Source organism: Vicia villosa, linkage group LG3 (assembly GCF_029867415.1).
Source record: "Vicia villosa cultivar HV-30 ecotype Madison, WI linkage group LG3, Vvil1.0, whole genome shotgun sequence".
NCBI classification, from domain to species: Eukaryota; Viridiplantae; Streptophyta; class Magnoliopsida; order Fabales; family Fabaceae; genus Vicia; species Vicia villosa.
The window spans coordinates 79,330,378-79,356,600 of NC_081182.1; the positions used below are offsets into that span (position 1 = coordinate 79,330,378).

Genomic DNA, 26,223 nt, shown 5'->3' on the forward strand with positions numbered 1-26,223 from the left:
CCTCTACTAAAGCGAATCCATTTAAGATGTCTCTCGTAGAAATAATCACACCAACACGGTGATGTGAGTATTTAATGAAGAGGTATGACATCCAAAGAATCACTTTGTCACATTTATCTCCTAACATGTTTCCTAACTCTTAGGCGGTTCATAATATTTATGGATATTGTAGCTTATTGTATTTCCTGCCTTTTTATGAATCAATCAAAGAGAACGAGACATGTCTTAAATGCGTTGCAGATCTGCTTGATGAAACTCATGAAATGGCCGACATCCGAGAGTTCGCAATAAAACAAAGAGTTGCAAGGAGATACAATTCAAGAGAAGTACCAAGAGAAATGAAAGAATGTGACTTCGTGCTCAAACAATTAGTGGTGCCTATGAGGATCAATAAACTTTTTCCCTCCTAGGAATGACTTTATAGAGAGTACATGAGAATCTATAAGCGCCTAGAAATTGGCAAAATTGAGCGACGAAGTTGTCCCCAGATCTTGGAACTTATTGAAACTAAGGCATTATTACAATGTTTATTTTTTTAAGCTAATTATGAGAAGATACAAACCACGATTACTGATGGGGTGACATTTTTCCTCCTACAAGGGTAGTAGTTTTTAATGAGGTGCTCTATTTACTAAAGATCACACATAATTTTATTGTCTCAAGGGTATCATTTTACCCTAAAGGATCTCACATACGGATTATCACACCACGAAGGATATCACCAGTCATAATTGGGTAACCAAATACTTTATTGAATGATTAAATTCAACACTAGGATCAACAAAAATATTGACCAAAGCTCAAATAAACGAGAATGATTAAATTCCATAAAAGTAAAGTTTTATTAATATTTAACCTCTAAAAAGGGTAAGGTTAAAAAAACATTTGGCATTGAGTGTAAAAATAGGAAGACATTCAAATTTTATGATGAGTGTGGTATCCTTATCAAGAATGATTGTGTCCTCTTCTTCAAGAACTTGTGTGGCCACTCCCTTCACCCTCAATTTATTCCACCCATTCCTCTTCCACTTCTATCGTTCTTCCTTCTTCGATCACCTTAAAAACAAAATCTCACTCCGACTGATATCAAAGTTTAGGAAGAGTACTTGCTCTTTCTCCTTCTCAAAACCTTGGTCCATGGAAATGGAAGCTTTCATATGGGCCTCCTCGAGATGAGCTTTCAACGTTTTCTTGACATTAATATCAGATAGATTATCTTTCTTTAGACTCATCACTTCATCATTCATCTTCTTGAAGGACTCGTCCTTTTTTTTTCCTTTTCAATTCATTCTTTTCTTGCTCTACTGGCTTAACAAGTATAATAGATTTTGATTACTACAAAGGGAATAAAGCAACACTATCACGGCATCATCAAAGAAGAAATTTTTTTAAGTAAATCAAAAAGCGAGAAGTTTATGATGACTAGCACAAGAAAATCAATTGCTAAGAACAACATCAAAGAAGATGAAGATTATGCAAGCTCTCCCGTGATCCTATATTTTTATTTTATCTAGTTTTGACCATTGGTGCGTAAATAAGTAATAGTAGTTCTTAAAGTACTAAGGCAATGCACACTTCTTAAAAATGGCTTTGGTCAATGTCTAATCAAATGTGATGTTGCTTAATTAATTATGCAGCAATAATTTGAAATATAAATGGATCATATCTAATCGATTATGGAGATACATTCTCTCAATAATCGATTAAGCAAGTTACATAATCGATTAGGGAATCGATCCAACAAATCTTTCCTTTTTTCTAGGTATGATTAATTAGGGAAATTGTCTAATAGATTAGAATGATAGTTGAATCGATTAGAGAGTGAATCCGACCCAAAAACATTTCATTTTTTGAATCAATTTTTTTTCAATATAAAGGAGTAATGTGCTCACTTCTAAAGCACAATTTTTTGAAATTACTACTCTCCTATCTCACTCATTCTCTTTCTAAAATTAGTTTTTATTCACTATACACTACTTTAATGCTGAGATAGTGAAAAACTTATATTGAAAGTTGTGTAATTTTGCAGCTGTGCTAAATTTGTAATTTTAGAGTATCGTTCTCTTGTATATCTGCAATTGACTTGGAGGTTGTAAAATTAACCTGTAAAAAAGCTTGGTTGTAAGAAATTTTGTTGGGTTGATCGTGGTGGAAAAACTTAAGTTGTTGATAGTAAAAATCACAAATATTTCCTTATCCCAAATCTTTAGTTGACCTTCCTATTTTCTACCTAAAATGCTATATACAACAACTCCAAAACTCGCATTCTCATCATGTCTCTATTGGATGAGAATATGAAGTAGGAAAACAGTCTAAAGGGGGTGAATAGAATAAAAAAATTCTGGCTAATTTTTCAAAAATAGAACATTTGAGGTTTTTAAAAGTTGCGTGCAAAAGGTTTAAAATGAAAATATGAAGATTATACTTTTATTAAATTTTGATCACGTCGACAAATACACAACTCACAAAACTCTAAGATTGTTCAATAATGAGTAATTGAATTATTGTATGTTGCAGGAGATTTGTCTTATATTATATTTTAATTGTGATCGGATTCTAACAGCACTAGTTTCACATAATTTAATCACCACTAAAGCTCAATTAGGCACCAATTCTAACAAAACTTAACTTTCTGTGATAAATTGTTACCAATTGAATAAACGATAAACTACGCTAAGGATTGAAAAAATAAGCATGCAATATACTACAAAAATTTAAATGCAAGAATGATATATATATATATATATATATATATATATATATATATATATATATATATATATATATATATATATATTGGTTCGACGTTCGTCCTCATTTTGCCTACTTCACTCTTAAATGGTTTCCCATTGGAACCTGCTTTGTTCCTTTTTATTTTAACAAATATTGAAAGATTTCATACAATCAACAATCCAAAATAATATAGAGAAAAATAAATATCCTATCTGAATCTTAACTTGTATACAACATAATATCAAACTCTTATGCATAATCTTTACTTTATTCACGCTTCTTAAATCTTCTGGTATCACCAATCTATTCCAAGCCTTCGTGTGTAGCAATCACTCGTTGATTCTACTTGCTTCTTGATCATTGAACGGTCTGAAGATTTAGGAAGAACTTCACCTTGTATGTAGTCTTTCACACCGTCACTACCAAGGTATTCTGGAGAGAAGAACCTTCTTCTTTTCACTGGAATTTGTCAGCACCAATAACAACAACCACAACCTTGCAAGCTACCTAAAAATATCAACCAAATCTTCAAAAAAACGATTAGTTTCATGATGTCGTCTTCCTCAATCAATTACAAATCTCCCATTATCAAGATTTGAAATCAAATTAGAGGTTGAAGATGAAAGAATTTTCGTTGCAAGAGTTTTTTGAGCTTTTAAAAAATGAGAGGGTGTTGATTTTACAAAATCACAATACAAAATCTTGTTAAGTTGTGTAAGGTTGTATTTGTAAAATGATGATAAAATAATTTTTTTTATGTGCTTGAAATTAAATACAAAAATAGATGGAAAAGGTTAGTTAGATTCGAATCAAGAACATTTTATGATTTGAGTCAAATGAACAAGTGAAGTGGAATAAGAAGGAAAAAATATATTTACACATTTCTTATCTGATTTGAATCAAGTGTAAAGTCTGATTCGAATCAAATAGCATGTGATTCTAATCAAGTGTAAACACTGATTCTAATCAATTTAAACAGAGCCAAAAGAGAAATGTTGAAAACTGTCTGATTCGAATCAAATGAACCAGAGGTGACCCAGATTTGTCTGATTCGAATCAAATGTAAATTCTAATTCGAATCAAGGTGTTTGAAAAACTTGGTTTGCCTTTGTTTAAATTGATTTGAGTCAGGATATGTGTTGGATTCGAATCAAACACACAAAATCTCAATTTTTCATAATTTTCAAAACACTTTGAGATTTTTTTTCCATCTAATGTAAATCAATACCAGACACGATTCTTATTCCATTGACTCATGCAATTGAATAAAAGCATCATGATCAAACTCAAATATAACTATTGATTTACGCATGCTAAAATGAATCAACTTGATTCAGAGATGTGCAATCATGAAGGATACTCAATAAGTAATAATAAATAAAAGCGATAAGATAAAAAACAAAATAGCCGTATTGGGGGTGCTCCCCCTAAATGTGTTAGAGACATACAACTTTAGTCCCCCTAGAGAAATGAAGCTTTAGTCTCAGATTCAACCATTCTCATTCTCATCGCAATCCTTAATAAAAAAACATGCTATAAAAAGAAAGATACTAAAGAGGGAAATAAAAAGTACTTGGAAAAAAGAAGCTCAGTGGGGACAAACTGAAGTCGAAAAGGACAGTGAGTTAAAGGAAGAACTGTAGTGGGTTGAGCAAGTTCATATAGAAAAGGGATAAAAAGGAAATAAATTCGCAATGTATGTATGAAAAATGAATGTACCTCGAGCCAAAAGTTATGTCAGAAAATTAAAATTCAAGTTTTAGAAGTGTGCCAAGGAGTGAAAGGCTCGGATAAGCTCGTCTTTTAATATGCATATAATAATTGACATCATTTAATGATACATTCAAATGCTCAACACTATCATTCAATTTGAAATCCGGCTTGTCTACACCGATCATACTGTTGGGATGAAGTTCAGCCTTAATGACTCAAATGACATCATATTTGGATAGAACATAACGTACAACAACTTCGTCGTTACATGCCTTGTGCTTGAGGATACGTGGATTGTTATGGCATCCTTTAACCACTTTGCAGTTACATACCACGTGCTTGAGGAACTGTGGTCTTTTATGTCCTCCTTTAACCACTTCGCCTTTATAAGCCTCGTGTTTGAGGGATTGGGGACTGTTATGTCCTCTTTTAACTACTTTGCTCTACCAGGCCTTGTGCTTGATGGTCTTTGTATTCCTATGTCATTCTTTAACCACTTCTCCATTATAGGCCTCATCCTAAAGAGAATGTGGATTGTTATGTTCTCCTTTAACCATTTCACTCTTACATGCCTCTGTTTGAGGAATTGTAGACCATAATGTCCTTCTTTAACTACTTTCCACTTACAAACTTCGTTTGCGAAGATTATGGACTGTTTTATTATAACACAAGCTCATTAAGTATCAATGGTATCATCCCATTAACCACCCTCATCTCGTAAAGGGACATAGAGAATTAAAAAGATGTTTGGTGAGGTCAAAACGTGTTTGACATAGGGGCGAGCTCGCCAGACACCCTTACATAATAGAAGTTGAAACATAAAGTTTGTTTTCGATAACTAGTTGGAATATCTCGATATCATAATCGAATAGTCGCAATTATCGTGATTGACTAACCATGTCTCCTATATGGAAGGATGAGTCATCCACAATGCTCCATAATAAGTCAAAGTCAAACTGCATGTTAGTGACATTATAGACAAAGAGACTGACATCCTTCAAGAGAGGACATTGATTATAAATACATGTCGAGAGAATTAAGTTAAGATATTATTTATTTACATTTCCGAAACCTAAATACTCTCTCACTTAACTTATCGTACACATAGTCATCTTTATTGTAGTTTCTGCAAATATGTCATCATGTAAAAAAAAGTATTTATTTTACTTACTACTTCTACTTTTAACTAAGATGTATAACACAAAAATAATCAAACATAGCAAAGTCATCTTTGCCGTAGGAAGATCACTTTCTATTGAAGAGAAGCGTTGTGTTTGCTGTGAGGTAGCATTAAAATTATTTCCTAAATTGGTGGATCAGTTTTATAAATACTGAAATGAGTAGACCATCCTTACCCAATTCTTGACTCCCTAGTCTCTGTTGTATTTAACTCACTAAACACTAAAAAAACTATGTGAGTTGTTAATGCATGAATATGTGTAGCAGCAGCTGCTTGCATATATACTGGCATGCATATAAAAGTAGGGACATTGCTTTCAATTTCCTTCAATTTCACTCACATGATGAAGAGTGTTTGGTTCTGCACTATAACAAAAATTAATTTTGAATTAATTGAATTGTTAATATAAATCTTGTTAAAAGTGATTTGAAGGCATTCTATAAAAAAAAAAAAAAACTGATTTGAAGGCTAATTAATTTATGGTTCAATTTGGATATATTCTTATCAAAGTGAGTTAAGAAAAAATATTGAGTCTAAAATTCAATTATAAAATCAAAAACTCCAATTTTAATTTTGTTAGAACTAGTATTAAAAATTGTACCGGTATAATTTTATTGAATTATAAGGAGAGATAATTTAAGAAAAGGAAAGGCCGAATGCTAATGTAGGAGAGTTGACTATGCGTAATGAAGGAGAAGTAGTGTGTGTTAGTACGGTTTGACAGAATTTGTGCAAGTTTTGTGTCTGATGTCAAAATAACTCATATTATAATTTTTCGAAAAGAGAATCGACACAGGAGTTCAACTCATTGCTTTGCAATTATCTGATCTATGAATTTCTAAGTCATTTAAGTTCGTTTCAGACCCGAAATTAGCAATTTACTATTTTATTTTATTTAGGATTTGGTTCTATTTAGGATTTCATTCTGTTTTAAATTAAAAGATTTGATTTCGTTTTAGATTAAAAGATTTGATGGCTATAAGGATTATCTTTCATTATAATAAAATTTAGAGTTTTTTCTAATAGATTTCAGTTACTACATGTTTTGCTTTTGCAACCCTGTGTTTTGCTATAGATTTAAGATTGTTATTCTTTTCGAATTTTTGATTGTGTCAATGGCAATAAATTGAACCAGTATACATGTGACATCTTAGGTCGCCCAAAGCCTTGTCTCACGACGTCAGGCGACATGCGGTACTCGCCCGACATGGATATCCAATCGTCCAATTGAGCTTAATCCACTTGCATCAGCTTCACTCACAGAGAATGTGGATATTGACGTGTTCCAAATACTAACTGACTTAAGATATGTCAAAGAAGGAAAATCGTTCTCTGCACAAAAAAAACTAAGTTCTATAATGATCATGTATCTTTATCGTGAAATTAGGATGAACTATTACTATCTGACTCTCTAATCCAGACTAGAAGTCTCTATAAATACTCCAATTCTCAGAATAAGATAGAAATTTTCAATTTTCAAAAAGAGGACGCATAATGTCTCACCATTTTACGTGGCCTATACATCCAAAAACACCTTAGCTATATACTACACAATAACAACAAAATACTACTACAAGTTTATCGTATTTTAATATAAATTCTTATAAAAGTAAAAATATAGTAGAAAACGTGAAAGGGCGGTTAAGGGAGCATGGGGCATGAGATTCATGGAATTAGGCATTGAAAAGAGGGAAGGAATCTAGAAAAAAGAGAGTAAAGACGAATTAGTGTTCAGCGTCAAGTCTCGCAACTTGTGAATTGCTTCAAAATCTAATCATATCATCTCATCCCATACAATATGGCATAACAAATCATAATCTCTTCTTTGGGTGGTTAAGGGTATATTATTCTCATATTTCAATTAATTAGCCTCATTTTTTTACCTTAAATAAATAAAATTCTGAGATATCAATTTAGTATTAAAATATGAGAATCTCTAAACCTACTTAATAGACCTCTCATCCATCATGTGAGTTATCAAAATTCTTCTTTAGATATATCTCAAAAAGTAATTTTTTTAAAATTTTTTTTATTTTTTTCATATATGTATCTACAGAAGCGTTAAAACATAGGAAAACTTGAGAAAATCTTAAATTAATTAAATTCATAAAATCTTCCGCTACATCTACAGTGTCTTTAAAATAGAGTGTTCCGTATATGTACATACGAAACATTCTGTTATATTTTTAAATCAACTATACTTCACTCCTAAACTTCATTTTTTTTAATAAAAATGAAACATCAAATTATAATAAATTAAAGTATTTGGAAAACCTCCATTGCACTACTTTGATTTACTACAGAAAGAATTAAATTTAAAAAAAAAAAATACTTTCGAAAGTACATCTAAGAAAACAAATGAGATAAATGAAATTTCGCGGAAGGCTAAAAGATTAAGGGGGATGGATTGAGATTTGATTTTCTCTAAAATATGGATTTTATAATTTTAAAAGACATAGTTTAGATTTCATAAAATCTACAAAAATAATACTACCTCCTATCCCATTTATAAGAAAAAATTCTCATTTTAGATACATTAAATAAATAATGTATTTGGATAATATGTTGTCCAAATACATTATTTATTCAATATATCTAAAAAGGGAATATTTTCTTATAAATGAGACCAGAGAGAGTATTTAATTTTACATTCACCGATATTGCTGGCTTCTCTCTATGGTGGTGAATAGTGATAGTGTATGGTTTCAATGTTTCATTGCAATATGTGGTTAGGGTAGTGATGGTGTTTGGAAAGGGAAAGGGAAAATGAAAAGTAAAAATGTAGTGATGGCAATTATGAAGGGTCTATGCCCCAACAGAGCTGTGTGAGACTGATACAAAGCTAAAGCTTGGGGGAATTGGCAGGAAAAGCATGAAAAAGAACCTGCTCCAACAAGACACAACAAAGCTTTTTAGAAGCTTAAAATGATTATTTCGTTGGTATACAACAATTTTGTATCCAAGCTCTTTTGAATAGAAAAGATCCCCCCACGCCACTTTTTTTTCTTAGAAGATGCATAAACATTTGAGACAAAATTTTACTCTTTTTTATCCTGTGGTGTCCTGATCAAGAATTTCTGTTATCGGTTTAAACACAAGCATATGTAATTAAATGTCTCTACTTTTTTATCAATTGAACTGATTTAATGTATCAAATTTTTAAATATGTATTCATTTGTATATAAATATTTAAATTTTTTAAATATGTATAAAATTAATTAAAGCTATACACAAACAAAATCATGAAGGATAAATCACGCATGAGAAGTTTAAGAGTATCGTACGTATCATCTTTAAATACCGATTTATAATTCATTTATTTTGTACTGAGGATGTTTGTTTTGTTTGTCCTAAGGTATGTTAGGATATATTTGGGGACATTTTATTCACTCCTAGCCCCTTCTAGGGAAAAATCGAATTTACATCAGAATGAGAGGGATCTTGAGGTTGTGCAGGTATGGAACTGCATAGTTGAAGGAAGACTTATAATGATTGATTTCTACTACCTATACGAACAAGATGAAACTTCTTTTTGGTAGCCCGTTCCATAAGAACTCCACAGATAAGCGTGATTGACTTGGAGCAATTTTGAGATGGGTGACCTTCTTGGGAAGTTTCTCGAAAAGCGTGTGAGTGAGGACAAATCATGTTGAAAAGACTCGGATCGATTTGTAGGGTCAGTCGGTATTCTTGAAAGCAGTCTGGGGCGTTACAGCTAACGCCTTTAAGATGAATTACATCAGGCTCTTATTATTGCATACCTCTCTCGCGAAGACTTTTCTTATTACTTCTACAGAGATGGAGAAATAGAGGAACATTGATTCTCTACCCTTGGTTCTAAATAAGATTAGGGGTTTCGATAAGGTATCCTTTAGCAGTGTGAAGGTTTGCTTACATTTTAGGGTCCAATCAAAATGTACCTCCCTCCTTCGGAGATTATAGAACGGAAGAGTGTATTGAGCCGATATCAAAATGAATTTGTTGTTAATGATTAAAATCCCGTTCAATTTCAGTATCTTCTCCTTTGTGGTTGGGATATCCATCTTGTTGATTGTGTAATGTCAAGGTTGACTTCAATGTCTCTTTTAGTCAAATAGAATCTCAATAATTTATCGATTTTAACACTGAAGGTCCTCTTCTTTGAGTTAAGTCTCGTGTTATATTTACCCATTGTGAGGTGTCTTTCATGCATATACACTTCACTCGACTTAACCATCATATTGTTCGTATATACTTCAAGTATCTCGTCAATTTCATCTTCAAAAACCTTATTTATCACCATTTGGTATGTTGCACCCGCATATTTTTAGTCCAAAAGATATTATGCTGTATTTGTAATTAGCATGCTATGTCATGAAAACAGTATTGTTCTTGTCTGTTTCATGCATGGTGTGAGATATTGGATCGAACTCTAGTATGGCCGAAGGGTAGCTTCTTGGTTCGATAGGATTAAGCATGAAGTCGAAGGTTGTTCACATGCTTGTGTCGAAGATGCTAGGGTTGTTAGCATGTTAAATTAGGTTTTAGTTTTTAAACCCTAATTTGTTAAGTTAGCTTGTTTATTAAGTTGGCTTGTGTAATGGGCCTTGTGGAAAAAGCCCATTAGTTAGTATGTTAGGTTTTATTATAAATAGCATACTAGTCTCTCATCATTGCTAAGCTGCAAATCCTAATTTAGGGTGAGAGAGGTTATTTGTTATTTTTGTAAACTTGTAATCTTGTTTTAAGAGAAAGTAAAAGAATAGCAGTTATAACCAATTATTGGGTTCTTCTTCTCCTCTCCAATTCCCTATTATACTTTGTTATTGGTATCGTTTTTCACAACAAATTGGTGCGGTGAGCGTGGAGAAGATGCCTTCAACAAAGTATGAGATTGAAAAGTTCACTGGAGTGAATGACTTCGGTCTGTGGCGCTTGAAGATGAAAGCCCTACTAGTTCAGCAGGGTTGTTTGGAAGCGTTGAAGGGAGAGGCAGCCATGAATGCTACATTAACGGCGGCGGAGAAGACGAATATGATCGAGAAAGCACACAGCGCAATTTTGTTAAGCCTTGGTGATAAGGTTCTCCGGCAGGTATCAAAGGAGACGACGGCATCAGGGTTATGGGTGAAACTTGAAAGTTTGTATATGACCAAATCGCTGGTAAATCGACTCTACCTGAAGCAAGCTTTGTATTCATTCAAGATGATTGAAGACAAAGTGTTGGCTGAGCAGTTGGATATGTTCAACAAGCTGATTCTTGATCTTGAAAATATCGATGTAAAGATTGATGATGAAGATCAAGCGCTGTTACTATTGTGCGCTTTGCCTCGATCACATGCTCACTTCAAAGAAACTCTCTTGTATGGAAGGGAGTCCCTGACGTTTGAAGAAGTTCAATCAGCCTTGTATTCTAAGGACTTGAATGAACAAAAGGAGCATAAACCTTTGACTGTTGGTGAAGGTTTGGCCGTTAAAGGAAAATTCTTGCGAAAGAATGGTAAGTTCGACTAGAAGGGCAAAAGCCAGTCGAAGTCTTACAGTAGCGAAGCATCTGGCATTCGATGCTATCATTGTAAGAAGGAGGGTCACACAAGAAAGGTGTGCCCTGAATGCCTGAAAGATCATGGAGGTAAGGATAATGGTAATGCAGCCATTGTTCAAGATGATTTTGAATCATCTGATGTTCTTGTGGTTTCAAGCAGTGACTCGAGAAGAGAGTGGATTATGGATTCAGGTTGCACTTGGCACATGACTCCAAAAAAAGACTTGTTCGAGGAATTATGTGATCAAGATGGTGGATCAGTATTGCTGGGAAACAACAAGGCTTGCAAGATTGCAGTTATTGGATCTGCTAGATTCAAGCTCCATGATGAGTCAATAAGGTTGTTGACTGAAGTCAGGCATGTTCCTGATTTGAAGAGAAATCTGCTTTCTCTTGGTGAATTCGACAAGAAAGGATATGTTTTCCAAGGAGAGAAAAGTATCCTAAGAGTCATGAAGGGTTCGAAGGAAGTCTTGAGAGGCGTGAAGAAACAAGGCTTGTATACCCTTGAGGCTGAAGTTGTAAGTGGTTCGACAAATGTTGCATCCACGAAACCTTTGTCGAAGACAGAAATCTGGCACATGAGATTGGGCCATGTCAGTGAAAGGGGTCTGGTCGAATATGGGCTGAAACAATCTCCTCGACAATGGAATAGGAGATTCGACAAGTTCATGGCACACATAAGTTTCATTAGAAGTCAGTTCGACCACTGTGTTTACTTCGGATTTTGACCTGGTAATTAATTTGTTATTTTGTTGCTTTATGTGGATGATATTCTCATAGCAAGCAACAGTGTCGAAGATGTGATGAGGGTGAAGGCTGAACTCAATAAGGAGTTTGATATGAAGGATCTGGGAGCTGCTTCCAGGATTCTTGGAATTGACATTCGAAGAGATAGAAAGAAGTCGAAGTTATGCCTATCTAAAGAGGCATATCTACGGAAGATTCTTGAAAAGTTTGGTATGTCGAATTCGAAGCCAGTTGTGACTCCAACAAACCCTCAATTCAAGCTGAGTATTGATCAGTGTCCCAGTACTGATGTCGAAAGAGCCTATATGAATAGCATCCCATATGCTAATATAGTCGGTTCTTTGATGTATGCTATGGTATGTACTAGACCCGAAGTAGCATACGCAGTAAGTCTTGTAAGCAGGTACATGGCGAATCTTGGAAAGGCTCACTGGCAAGCATTAAAGTGGATTTTAAGGTACATAAATGGGTCTCTGAACAGGGTCCTAATTTATGGTGGAGCCTTGGGTGAAGATAGTAAATCAGTAATAGAAGGATATGTCGACTCTGATTATGCAGATTGTATGGATTCCAGAAAATCTATTTCTGGATATGTTTTCACTATGTTTGGCACTGCAATTAGTTGGAAAACAACACTTCAGAAGGTTGTTGCTCTATCAACCACTGAAGCGGAGTATATTGCCTTAACTGAAGCTGTGAAGAAGCATTGTGGCTTGAAGGTTTTGCAAAGGAGCTGAAACTTCAAGGTCGAAGTATCACTGTTAAATGTGATAGTCAAAGTGCAATACACCTGTCGAAGAATTCAGCCTATCATGAGCGAACTAAGCACATTGATGTGAGACTGCATTTCGTCAGAGGAGTAATCGAGCGTGGAGAAGTCCAAGTGCTGAAGGTTTCGACTGAAGACAATGCTGCTGATATGATCACCAAGACATTGCCGAGTTGCAAGTTTTTCCACTGTATGCAGTTGCTAAAGCTGCATGAAGAAAGCTAGTTGTTCCCTTGATGTTGTAGAGTTAGATCCAAGGTGGAGATTTGTGAGATATTGGATCGAACTCTAGTATGGCCGAAGGGTAGCTTCTTGGTTCGATAGGATTAAGCATGAAGTCGAAGGTTGTTCACATACTTGTGTCGAAGATGCTAGGGTTGTTAGCATGTTAAATTAGGTTTTAGTTTTTAAACCCTAATTTGTTAAGTTAGCTTGTTTATTAAGTTGGCTTGTGTAATGGGCCTTGTGGAAAAAGCCAATTAGTTAGTATGTTAGGTTTTATTATAAATAGCATACTAGTCTCTCATTATTGCTAAGCTGCAAATCCTAATTTAGGGTGAGAGAGGTTATTTATTATTCTTGTAAACTTGTAATCTTGTTTTAAGAGAAAGTAAAAGAATAGCAGTTATAACCAATTCTTGGGTTCTTCTTCTCCTCTCCAATTCCCTATTATACTTTGTTATTGGTATCGTTTTTCACAACACATGGGAATTTTAATGTGCATGGAATATGTATTCATGAATGATAACAATTTATATTCATTAGAGTTGTCTATCAACTTGTAAATGTTGTGAAACATGTATGAATATTTAGGGAACGCCTTGTTATATATGTGTAATTAACGCACATTCTCCACTTGTCGGATGCCTTTTGGACTAGAACCATTTAGATAGACATTTTGTTACTTCAACTATAAAATGAAGTTTCTTGAATGATCTCTATGACGGTGTTCTTGGTGGCTTTGGCTTTCTCCTCTAGGATACATACTAGGTGGAAGGTTCAATGTCAGGCATCTCATTTGGGGTGACTATGAATAGGTCGTTGTTGGACTTAAGTAACTTGGTGAGGTCTCTCTCTACGAAGTTAGGAAGGTTGGCTCCAATATTTACCTTTCTAGTTGGATTTTCGTCAAGCTGGAGTCCTATGAAATCACCATATGGAGTCAATTTTATAATTTTCATTTTATCCTCAATGGGGAAGGGTCCCCGCGAGTTGCGTTTGTCATCTGATGTGGCCTTGTGTAGGTTCACGTCAAAATCAACAATGTTAACGTCTAGGGGGTTGCTTGGATGGATCGACTCTTTTCACCTTTCCTTCCATTGTACGGTTGTCGCGGTTAGGTCATTTATTGGTGTTTTGTATATTTTATGGGATCTTGTTAGATCAACATGGACACTTATTGGTTCATCACAAGCATTGTGATATTTCATCTTCTGGTGGATGATAAAATTGAATATCTCAAAAGTTGCAATGGATGGTGAAAGTGAATATATCAAGAGTTGCGAAGAAAGGCCTTCTCAAGATGAAGTTGTAAATACTTTTATAGAGGACTACCAGAAACTACACTTTTACTATCCTTGCATATCTTTCTTCTTCAAGGGTCACCATCGGTTCTAAGTTGCCACTGAGGTTGGTCACAGAACCATTGAATGCATGTAGAGGGGAGTCCATGTAAAGTGACAACATCTCCCCTTCTCAAAGAGTTCAGCATAAATAAGCCCACATAAATAATACCACGTGACCTTTTGTAATAAAGGTAATGAAGGGATCTTGTTCTTGCTAGAAAGAGAGGCAAATAGAACGGTTCCAGGGTAGTCGTGTTGTGGCGCTCTAGTTTAGCCGCAATCAGGTTATAGAGGTTTTCAACAAGCTTGTTCACTTCTTGGATCCTAAACACGGCCTGGAGTAGTTAGAGATCATGAGACATTTCTGGTTCCAACAATTGCAATTGTGGTGGAGGTAGAGTTTGTTTCGATGGTTGGCCTTGAAGTAGTTGTTGAAATGGTTGAAATGACGATTGGACTTGGAAATTTCCATGTTCAATTGGCGGAGAGGTTAAGATCTGACGGCGGTGATTAGGGACGTCACTAGGATCGGGTCGCATATCTCAGGGGGAGGAAGCGGCTCTTCAGATGCAAGAGCGAGGACCGATGTGATGACTTTTGTCATAGAGATGACATTGCGATGAAGGACTGATCGAGTTGCTTTGGAAGCTATCATTGTAGACATTTATAGATGTTAATGATGATTGGATCGGTTAGCAAATACGGTTGTGGATGCCCAACGAAGAAGATCAGAGAAATCTGATGAGAAGTTTCATGAGAAAAAGAGACGAATTGCTTCGAGATAGTCTTTATGATGTTACTTGAATTGCTTTGTCCAAGTGAACTATCAAAAGATCACCTTGGTTTCCATATTTTTAGGCTTTGACCGATATAATTAACACACATTAGGGAGATATAGATATTCACAAAATTTAGATATTCCATACAAAAAATACGATGTTGGAATGTGCCTACGGGACAGCGGTGGTGGTTTGGTTAGCGCAAAGAGTTGATGTGTTGACGGCATGGCCATAGCTTGGGAGGCGTAAGTAATGGAATTTGAAAGGTAACGGCGTGGCTGCAAATGCTTAATGTAGATAAGTATAACACTGGAACTGAAAATAACATTAAGTAGGTAATGGATGCGATATACTCTGAACATGCATCCACACGAGTTTAGTTAATATTTAAAACGTAAGAGCCCTCTACATTCTTATGGGGTTACGAATCTCACAAGAAAAAAAAAACACTTTCCATTTCAATTTTCTAATGTTTCTAACATACAATGCATGTTATTGACAAAAAGACTGTCAAATGAAACAGCCAAGAACAATTCGTACATACAAAGATGATAACTTTTTTTTTTTTTGATAAAAAGATGATAACTAATTTAAGCTTTACAAAAACATGACTAGTAAATCATTTTTAAGAATTTGGCAGTTCCTACTTGTAACTTCTATCAACCACTGTTGTAGTTTTAATTTACAACATCAGCCTAAAGAGTCATCTTTTTGCAAAAACAAACGACATGGACTTTTAACAACCTAAGGAGGGGTTTCAGTCAGCCTCTTTTCCATACTCCAGTGCATAGCATTTCACCATACTGTGTTATTCATGGGGGTGTTCTTGTTTTTTGCTTAAAGGAACCAATTACCAATATATCAGAGAATCGATAGCTGTATTAGTAAACCTATAAGCTATAATGGTGTACTTTCCACGTTAGTTGTATGTTGTGAAGAAATCTTTTTGTACAAATCACCATCACTGACCAACGTTATAGCTTCAGGGGACAACATTGTACATCTGCTCAAATAATGTTGAAAACCCCGCGACCTGAATTTAAACATCAAGTGATTGAGCAACTATTTGAGGATATCTGGTTAACTTATGGCAATCAAAAGGGAGAAAACAACTGAATTTGCAGCACACTTACCTTCCTCTTCTCTTCTTTTCAACACATTGTGAAACACGGACTGCTTCTGACCTTGAAATTTGGCGCAATGAAGATAGATATTCATAGAAGATATCACCCTTCAGTGCTGCTAAGGATATTCTTTCAGGAACAATGGATTGGACAACCTCAAACAGAGATGCTTTATTTTCACTGTATTACCGATTCCCAAAATAAGGGTTTGACATTAACATGTGGCAAAAACACCATAAAAATAAAAGAAACAGTAAAAAATACTATCAGAAAGAATCATAACTCGGATGAAATAGTGTATTATACCTCTTCTTCACATTACTTATGGGGTTGTTCAACTCTAATTCCTTCCCATTATAAATAACAGTGCTTTTGGCAAGATCATGTCTGGATAATTTCCCCAATGTCATTGTATCAGTTGTGGAAGCCAGCATCTCAGAAGCTAAATCAATCATGTTCACACAACCCAACTTTGATCCAACATCTGCTATAAGTTTAACATAAGAACAAAACCCATGTACAGCAACTGTGGACATCATTGTTTCGTCATTATAACAACTAGTTGTAGCTTCATTAGAAACAAAGCTCTGGGGCTCCAAAATATCCTGCGAATTCATGAATTGTTATAATTAAGTGAAGGACATCAAAAGATAGAAAACTTTCACAATTTTCATTTCAACCATAAAAAGCACTCACGTGTTTATGTTGGTAATTGTGAAACAAATCAGCTTCTGAAATTAGATTGCTCAACCCACTAGCAAGTTTAACAACTTGAGAAGCCCCTAGCTGTTCTGAGATAGTATGCTGTCTTAAATCCATTTGTCGGAGCTTTTTCCATAAACTTTGTACCATATCTGTCTCCAATAATGGACTCGACTCAACAAATGTTGACTTTAATTTGAAATCCACACGACTGCACTCATCCATCACCTTATTAATTGTAGTTTCCATATTTTCATCTAGAAAATCTTGTAGAGCCTCTTTTGGAGAATCTGGAATTTCAGCATCAGTCAACATATCTGAATTGTGTGATAATTTTGTTAACCGCCTCCGAGCACATAGAGATAACGGTTTCGACTCATTATTCATAGAAACTTCTAGACAGTGACGAGAAGACACCGCTCCAGATATTGTATCTGCTCCGCTTTCAATAGCAGTTTCAGGAACAATCGATGATTCTGGTACACAGGATATATCAAATGACTTAGATGTCTCATTTATGCATTTAACATCAGCTGTTTTTGAATATTTATCACGCTCCTCATCTGAATCCTCCAATTCAGAACAGACCAGCTTACGAAAAGATGTGCTGGGGCAGTTTTCATTCAACTGAATCTCAGAGGTACATTCATTATTTTCTTTGATGGAATGTCTCTTGTTAGCTTCATCCTCTGTGTCTTGAGGATATCGGTTATTTGAATCCTCCTCCTCAGAATCAGAGGACATTACTACAAGTTTCCTTCGACCATTTTGCAGATAGGATGCTTCAGGAGATTCAGAAGAATTAGGAAACTCAGAAATAGCATTGTATTGAATTTCAAGCTCGCCGTAATCTGTTACAGACCCATTTCTCTTAATCATCTCCACCTTCTTGGCTTTTATATAATCAGTTTCCATATACTGCTCATCTGAATCATTTTGGCTTTCATTTATTTGAAGAAGCTCTTCTTCAACTAACCCTTGCATGCTGCAATTCTCTTCCATTATATTTACTGATTTGACAAATTCATTCTCAATTAGTTCGGATATCTCTGAAGGGAAATCCCACGGCATTATCTTTGGTAGTATCTGATGACCACCCTCAAGATCAAATGGAAGTGAGGGATAGCCTGTCTGTGCTTTTAGATCTGTACAAAAAAGGGGGGATTCATAAGGTTTCCTAAGCCATTAAAGTGGTAATAAGATAATGGGAATTGTGCATAATAATATATTTTGAAATTATTCCCTAAGCACAAACGCCATAAAAAAATGACAGAGTTAACTCTAATTGCATCTTATCTTAGGTGAAAAAATCCTCACGCTGAAATGGAGTCAAAACTCAGTGTAAAAGGAAGGGAGTGAGTAAAGGAGGCAACATATTTACCAGAATGTTAATAGAGTAAACAGCACTGATACCTAACAGTGTGTTATATACTAATAATATGACTGTAGAATATTACTTGACATTTTACTGAAGTCTTTACATTACTTAAAACAATGTGGAAACCAAAAATCAACATGGGAGGGAGGGGGAAATTCATGCTGATACAGTAACTAATTCTTATCATGGAAATATGAAGACAAATCACCAACAAGCAATTTACTTTATGAATATATATAAACTATGGTTCAATGAATTTTGCTGGTTTCCCCACAGTTTTATTTATCATAATATATTTGCTTAATTTTATTCATATTATGCTCAAAGATGGCAAGTATCAAGTTACCAATCTCTGATAGCTGTGCGCCGCAGCCATCCCCAAAAAGGGAACGGAACAAGAGCAGGGAGCAGAACAGCAGATATTTTATAGACGCAGAGTCGCAGATACTAATACAGTTAATACTAATGAACACATAATTGTTAAAAACTAAAATAAACTAATCAAAATTCATGAAATATTCATATTTACAAAAGAAAAACCAAATTCTTACGCAAAACATTCTTCCAAATGCCAATAAAATTCAATAAAATAACCTTGCTATCCTTAAAAATTCAAGGGAAATATCATATACAGCAGACACGGCCGGAGCAGCCACGTCAGCGGTGTCGTTCTGAACCAAACCCACTGTCGCGGCCGTTCCGGCCGAGTCACCCATATGTTACGGAAGGACGCGGCCTGACGCAGTTTTCCTGGTTATGCTGTTCCGTGCCGAGATAACGGCCGGAATAGCCGAGTTTGATAACATAGGCTAGTATCACCTTAAAATTCTACCATAGCCAATAAATACATTATATACATATAAATAAAATGAATCAAGATTAGCTGGTCTTAATTGAATTATATCAATAAACAAGTGTCTGACAACAAGAATGATGTGTGACGCACCTTTACTGAATATTTTACTCTGCAACCAGAACTGAAGATGCATAATGGTCTTCCGGATGTCTCCATCACAGGATTGTATAAACTTCTCCAGTAGAAGAGGATGGATGGGGGTTCCTTCTCCGAGACAAACCTGTAGGTCATTGATATACTATATATTAATCTAAACTGGGACAATAATTTTTTTTTATTGCTTGAGGGAGGAAGGAGGAAAGTCCCTGTGCACATACAGAGTACAAATGGCAAAGCAACTCCTTTGGCGTTGGCAATGAGAATGAAACATGAAGCCTATCAAAATTATCTGGAAGGCCAGGATTATCACCTATACAACAATACATTTTCTTAAATATGGATAACTGATAAATGCTATATCTTAAGCAAAAATACATTATTCCAACTAGTAATCTTACTATTGCTGGTCAATATAATTGGACCCCTTGCTGTCTCAGCAATCTGCTGTATTGCGGCAATACATCCACGGTCTTCAGGAAAGAGTATGTCCACATCCTCAACAAGAATCAGAGTTTGGACTTTATCACATGCAACAGCTTCATTCTTGCCAAGTAACTTTTGGGATGTTTTACATGGGCTACGAGCTTCATCATCAGATAAGGTTATTAGTTCAATTACTCCGGCATTCACCTCATCCGCAGCTTTATCATTAATCAAAGCAGGAGCTGTGGGGAAATTTGTAGTTATCTTCTGTGAACTCGAAGTATGTTCTGATAACCTGAATATTAACATTGAGTAAGATATATTATCACAGAATAGAATCACAGAAAAGCTATGGTTCTACTAAAAAATAGATTGAATCATGGTACACGGGCAATTTAATTATAAGTGGCATACTCTTATTTTACTAAGACCTAATTGTAAGCGCAATACTCTCAATTCCCATAAACCTACTATTTCATTTTTCTATATCTCAGTGAAGATTGAAGGAGGGAGAACCTTCCCAGACCCACATCAAAAGCTTATAAGTTATAATTTATGACATTTAGGAACTACAACACTATTTCTTCATGCTAAGTTCGTACTTAATTGATAATTCCTATTTGCTTCCTTAACAAATAAATTTGGTTTTCTGGCGCACCCATTGGATGATCACAAGAATATAGCTTATAAATCTCCAACTAGTGGCACATAGACAACAAACAGAGAAGGCCTGTGATTTTGCAGGGCAGCAACTAGCAGCACTTTTTTGTATTATGGAATAGACTATTGTTTATCCATTTGTAAAAAACAGATCTACATTCTCATGTTCAATTAAGTAATGATTTACTGTGAAATATGAAATGCTCCTATTCAGAAAAGTAGAATGCTCAACTAACCCAACAAAGTAAGACAGAAAAGTGAACGATGTGTATGATATAAGGCAGGTAGAGTTGCTTATAATAACTCAGCTCCAGAAGATTGGAAATGCCGTCTATTTCTAATGTTTATACTGTTAGGTGGAGATTCATAAATGGTTTTCACATTATATCACTGACATGCTCCCATAAGGGTCCTTCAAACTTGGTGTGGTGCATAGGCCCAACCAGAAATTCAACATTTTTATTTGAAGAATGGGAATGATGAGGATCAAGCCATCACTTGACCATAGAGGTTCTAATGCCACGTTTGAACTAACTAGCCCTAAAGCTTAAGCTATTATATTAAAATGCATGAAGGGTTTTTATATTATATATCTCTAACATGAGTTCTCAGCAAACATACACAGCACAGATTAACAAACCTTTTGAACCTATGTGAACCAAGGGCATCTCCAAAATACTGCTTTACAACAGTTCCATTTCTACAATCTGATGCATTGAGCTGTTGAAGCAACACAAACAGTAAACTCCATTATATTTGGGTATATTCGTGGTTAAAAGGACAGACAAATGAAAACAAATGCTTTAATGACTAATAGGCACTCTAAGAAATAAGAAGTTGAAAGGTGTTAGAGGGATACATTGTGCACGAGCACAACTGTTTCCAGTAACTTCCTAGTGAAGACTAAGACAGTAACTGGACAGTACAAGTAACATTTTCCATCATAATTTTCAATGCTTTTTTAACTATAAAAAATAGCAATCTTTCAGACTACCAGTCTTCACATTGGGCAGCAAAGGACACTCTTAAACCCGAAGTTCAAATTCACAATGCATCAGACCAAATCCAAATCTTGCTAATAGATAATATGTTTGATCTTCAGCAATGCATTCAAAAAATCATGGTGGTAACTGGTTATTTACAATGTGTATCAGTTATGGCGTAAATGAAATAGTAAAATATATTAATAATAACTGGTCATACCTCTAATATGTCAAAGCCTTGCTCCTTGGCACAAGCATAGACTGCTGCGGACTTGCCACTCTGTAAAATGATAGAGCTGTGCCTTAAGTAACAATACGAGTAAGAAGTGTTTATACTGAAAAACATTTATTCTAGCAACTGGTAGATAACGATAAATTACCAACAGGGTGACGGCCAAATAAACTCGAAGGGGGGAAGGGTCATTAACAAGTAAGGACCCTTACACAAAGTATAGACGGTACAAAGTGTAAATGTAGATTTGCTACCTAGGATTCAATAAACCATATAGAAATTTAAGAGTACTGGATCTGTATTCATTATGGACGTGGCTTTGTAACAAGGGCACCAGAAACCAGATCTAATGCTTTTTCATGGCATTTGAGTGAAAAATGCAATGATAGCTAGTCCCTATTGTTAGGGGGAAAAACTCATTCCCCATAACACATAGGCATTAAATCATATTGGGATAACTCAAATAACTCAATGTTATATGATTATAATTTTTTTCACTATGTTGGTTTGTTCTTTCGCATGCTACTTCCCCACGGATTTACCATTTTCAATTGGCAAAAGCTTTTATCCTGATTTGACAAAAATATTTATTTGAAGGTTCTGGAATCTCAACATCTGGTTCTTTTCCTGAAACTATACCTATATTTTAATACTGATTTCAGAAACTGGCAATTATATTACCGAACAATATTGCCTAGAATAGATTCATAAATGATGAGCATAGGAAGCAATTCATGTAATGAAGTGCATGCCAAAGTTTTGACAAAGTAGATTTCAACATACCCCTGTTGGTCCTGTAATTAAAAGAACATTCCGCAGAGAGTCCTCTTCGTTCATATCTTCTGAATCATAGTCACTGTCAGAACAGATATAATCATCATCATCTTGCATGACCCTTGAATCCCTATTAGATGTCTCCTTCCTGGGATTGTAACGTCTTTCATGCCACTGATGTAGCCAGTCACTCAAGAAATTCACAGATACATCATTACCGCATACCTGCAAAAAAAAAGAATCATGAAACAATGTAATATAGGATAATGAAAATTCAAAAAAAACACAAGACTGGGACAAAAAAACTGACCTCAACAGCCTTAGTTGGCTTGTATTTGTATGCCCATAAGCTGCCTTCTGGTATATCCTCACAACCAGCATAGTATGACCTCAGACTGCAATATAGAAAACATTGAAACTCCACTATCAAGGGAAAATTCATTGTCAAAAACAGCTTACTGAACTAAAAAATGAAGTCATAAATATCTTATCTTTAAAGAATGGTAAATTTCACTTCTGAACCCTGAACTAGCCATGGAAACCAAGTACACAAGATAATGCTTAAGTAGGCTAAGAGAGAGTAAAGAAAGTAAAGATAGCAGAGATAAAATGCTGTCAACGGTAAATGCTGATTATCAAGATATCAGCATCAAAAATCATCGCACAGCTGCTCTGCTTTAACCCAAGAGAATCACAAGTAGACCAGTCAATAATGACATAATTTTCGCTAGACATTAAGGGTCACACAATGGTAGTGAAAAAATGAATGAACTGAAGGACCAAAATCATTGGAACACTTTCTAGTTTTGCAAAATCATTCTAATCTCTTGAGATAATTTTAAGGACCTAGCATTAGTACTACAGGGTTGATTTCAGTATAAATTAAAGAGTTGGGAACTTTCCTACTGTGTCATAAATTTATGCTAAAAGATTTATGACAAGACAATTGCAATTTGGGATTTATATGGAACAAGCATTATACAAATTCTGTAAGATTAAGTCAGCTATAATTATTAACATGCTTCGTTGAACTGCCAAGTAAAAGAGATAAAAGTGAAAAACCGAACAAGTTTAGTAAAGAGATTATAATAAACATTAGCAAAGAACATTAATGATCATAAGCATTTGCGAAGAGCTCCTGGGAATTTAATGGTTTAAACATCCATCTTTCCACTATATAATAATTTACAAAGGACTTCCGCATATTTCACTCAGATTATATATGGTTAAAGAGAAAACTTAAACAGAGGGTTTTACCTACCTATAAGCATTAGCAAATATGTGAAATAAATAAAGGCATAATTACAACAGTCAAATGTACAGAGATCGTATTGCTGTGATTATGCAGTTGCCTGATTCTGGCATATATTTACCTTTCTTGAAGAAATCTACTAGACAGCTCAGTACATGACTTTCTAAAATAGCCAGCTAGCACAGAAAAGGTATCAGATTCATCCACCTCCAAGTCCTGAACAATTTTTGGTCAACAGTTAGCAAATAAAGAAAGGTGACTTAGATGAGACCGTAAGATGATGATGTTTCTAGCCCCTACAAACTAGCTCCCACTTCATGCCACAGTTATGTATAGGAGGCATTATTTCATTTAAAAAAATAAAAATTGAACAAATTATATACCACTTTGGCATTTTTTGGCATCTGAGCACTTTTTGGTTGCTCCTCTTGTAAAGTTGAGTTTGATAATGATGTTTCTTGCAGATTTTCTGGACATTGAGAATGAAAGCTTGAAGCCCCCAATGGATGTAAGGTACTAAGAAGCTTATCAAAATTTAAGCATTCAACAGAACCCTCATAAACAGAAGAATTTGAACTTTCTAATCCTCCATTCACATGGGTGGAATTTCTCAAAAATGTCCAGTTTCTCCAGTCTACCGATGAGGTATCATCCTGCATTAACAATTTTACACCTGAATGAAAAAATGTGATATTGTAGAATTCTAAACCCAGAGACCAATTACATATTACTACCTCCTTTTGATTGCATCAAAGCAAAGCAAACAGGAAATAGAAGCCATTAATAGTACTAGTACCGTACCTTGATATTTTCAAATACATGAATAGGACCACAGGTAATCCTTTCATCCCCACTCTTAGCTTTGAATAGATCACTTCCTGATTCAGACAGCTCCTGGACTTTCTTCCCAGCTTTACATGATGAAAAAAATGGATGAACTTGTCGGCCTGCAAACATCCTTGAATTTTCCTGATCAAAAAACATAAGAAACAAGTACAAGAAAGTCATGTACTGCTAGATCACGTCTAAGTAGGAAGGGAAGTATCAAACCAAAGCTACATTAATGAAAGTCCCAGGCTTAAGTCTTCACCAAACTACAACTACATCAAACATAGGTTTACCATTTTTTCCAATTCACGCAATTCAAATCATAAAATTCACTGAGAACCCTAGTCCTAAAGGTGGCTGTGTATTTGACAAAAATCAAACAATGTAGATTTGATCCACACTAACCTCAGCTGACAACTTTGCCTCTAACCGCAAATCAGGCTTAGCTTTATCAACTTTATCGAAATCAGACAAAACATTCCTCGAAGTTGACCCCATAATTCCATTAGCTGATGCATTTTTCTTTGGTGTGGCACTCTGAATAAGCACACAAAGAAAAATTAGATTCAAATAAAACACAATGAATTCAAAGTCTTAACTTCTAAGTGGCATATCACTCCAATGGAATTTTCAATTTCACAATTGAAATGCAAAATATAGAAATAAAACGCCAAAAGAGGAATCACCGACCTTGGAGCCTTTATTTGCGGGAGTGACCTTCCCTTTAGACTTTCTCTTCCTGCGATTCTTCGTCTCGCAGTAATCCTCATCTTGTTCGTCACAACTGTCGCCATTCTCCTCGGGTTTATTGCGGGGCTCTGATGCCTTGTGAGGGAAGAGCGTTGATTGGACCAACCTCCGGCGGACATTACGGGCCGGCGGTGTGGCGGTGGTGCCGGAGGGACTGAGTTCCGTGACGGGATCGGCCATTGCGTAGGTGGAACTGAAAGTGTTGGATCTATCGGTTAGGGTTTTGGGAATTGGGATAATGGTGGAGGGAGAAAAGACGAGAGTGATTAGGACTTGAATTTAGCGTGAGAAAAAATTGGAGGGAGTTCGGGGCTGTTCCCGCCATATGCTAATGTTGTGGGATTAAAAGTTTCATTTTTAACAAGTTGTGATTGAAAAATTAAAGTGGAAGTGTAGTATTTTATTGTGTGTTTAAGTATAAGAAAATGTAAACTAATGATCTTCAAAATGAGTTCGAAATCACATTTCTTAAGGCAACAATGTCAAATATTTAAAATAGAAGTTATTTTATAGTTGTATGCATAGTATATTCGATTTTTTTAAACAAAACTTTTTTAAATTATTTATTAAAAAAAAGTAGATATTTGAAATTCCGACAAAATTGTGACAAATATAAGTTTTTGCGAGTTTTTGTTGAAGTTGTGAACGGTTCATAATTTTTCATCATAAGTGTAATGAAACGCAAAAATATGGTATTTGAAACTAGTTACTAAATATCTACAAAATTTTCTCTATTTTTAATAAGACAAATTTTTAAGATTCATGATTACACGAAAAGTGGTATTAACAAAATGCTTCTTGTCGTTTTACCAAGTCCTCGAAAATCCAAAACATTTTAAATAAGCTCCCTAATCTGATATCACTTTCGTTACCTCTACAGTTGACCACATTCACTTTATGTACTAAGTTGACTCTATAATTAAAATTCATAGAACAAGTACATTAGCCATTGTGCTTTGTGAGTAAGTTGTTGCAACGAGCAGAGGAACGATATCGTGATTTGGATAAACTAGTATTTTACTTGTCATGCATTATTTCCCATCACATCGAGTAGTCTTCAATACCAACTTTTCCATCAAGTAGAATGTGCTGAAGTTTGAGCTTTCAAGAAGAATGGTAACTTGATTTATAGATCTATATTAGTTCAAT

General features: G+C 35.1%; 1 protein-coding gene across 1 annotated transcript; it reads right to left on the reverse strand.

The window, feature by feature from the left end:
• Positions 1 to 15,093: 15,093 nt before the first annotated feature.
• On the reverse strand, positions 15,094 to 25,473 carry LOC131662001 (uncharacterized). Its single transcript, XM_058931669.1, has 16 exons — positions 25,015 to 25,473; positions 24,730 to 24,861; positions 24,298 to 24,465; positions 23,880 to 24,149; positions 23,618 to 23,712; positions 22,555 to 22,639; positions 22,254 to 22,469; positions 21,459 to 21,518; positions 20,896 to 20,975; positions 19,571 to 19,890; positions 19,391 to 19,482; positions 19,164 to 19,293; positions 16,834 to 17,984; positions 16,444 to 16,742; positions 16,147 to 16,317; positions 15,094 to 16,046 (listed from the first exon to the last, which is right to left on the reverse strand). The coding sequence occupies exons 1-16, from the start codon at positions 25,252 to 25,254 to the stop codon at positions 15,911 to 15,913; spliced, it is 3,645 nt and encodes a 1,214-aa protein (XP_058787652.1). The 5' UTR covers positions 25,255 to 25,473; the 3' UTR covers positions 15,094 to 15,910.
• Positions 25,474 to 26,223: the final 750 nt, after the last annotated feature.

Excerpts from the sequence above, each read along its gene's own strand:
- LOC131662001 (XM_058931669.1), bottom strand. The coding sequence starts at position 25,254 with ATGGCCGATCCCGTCACGGAACTCAGTCCCTCCGGCACCACCGCCACA. Across the intron at positions 19,891-20,895 it reads GGTTCACATAGGTTCAAAAG|GTTATCAGAACATACTTCGA; the intron begins GTTTGTTAATCT and ends GTTAATATTCAG. Across the intron at positions 17,985-19,163 it reads GAGTAAAATATTCAGTAAAG|ATCTAAAAGCACAGACAGGC; the intron begins GTGCGTCACACA and ends TTTTTTGTACAG.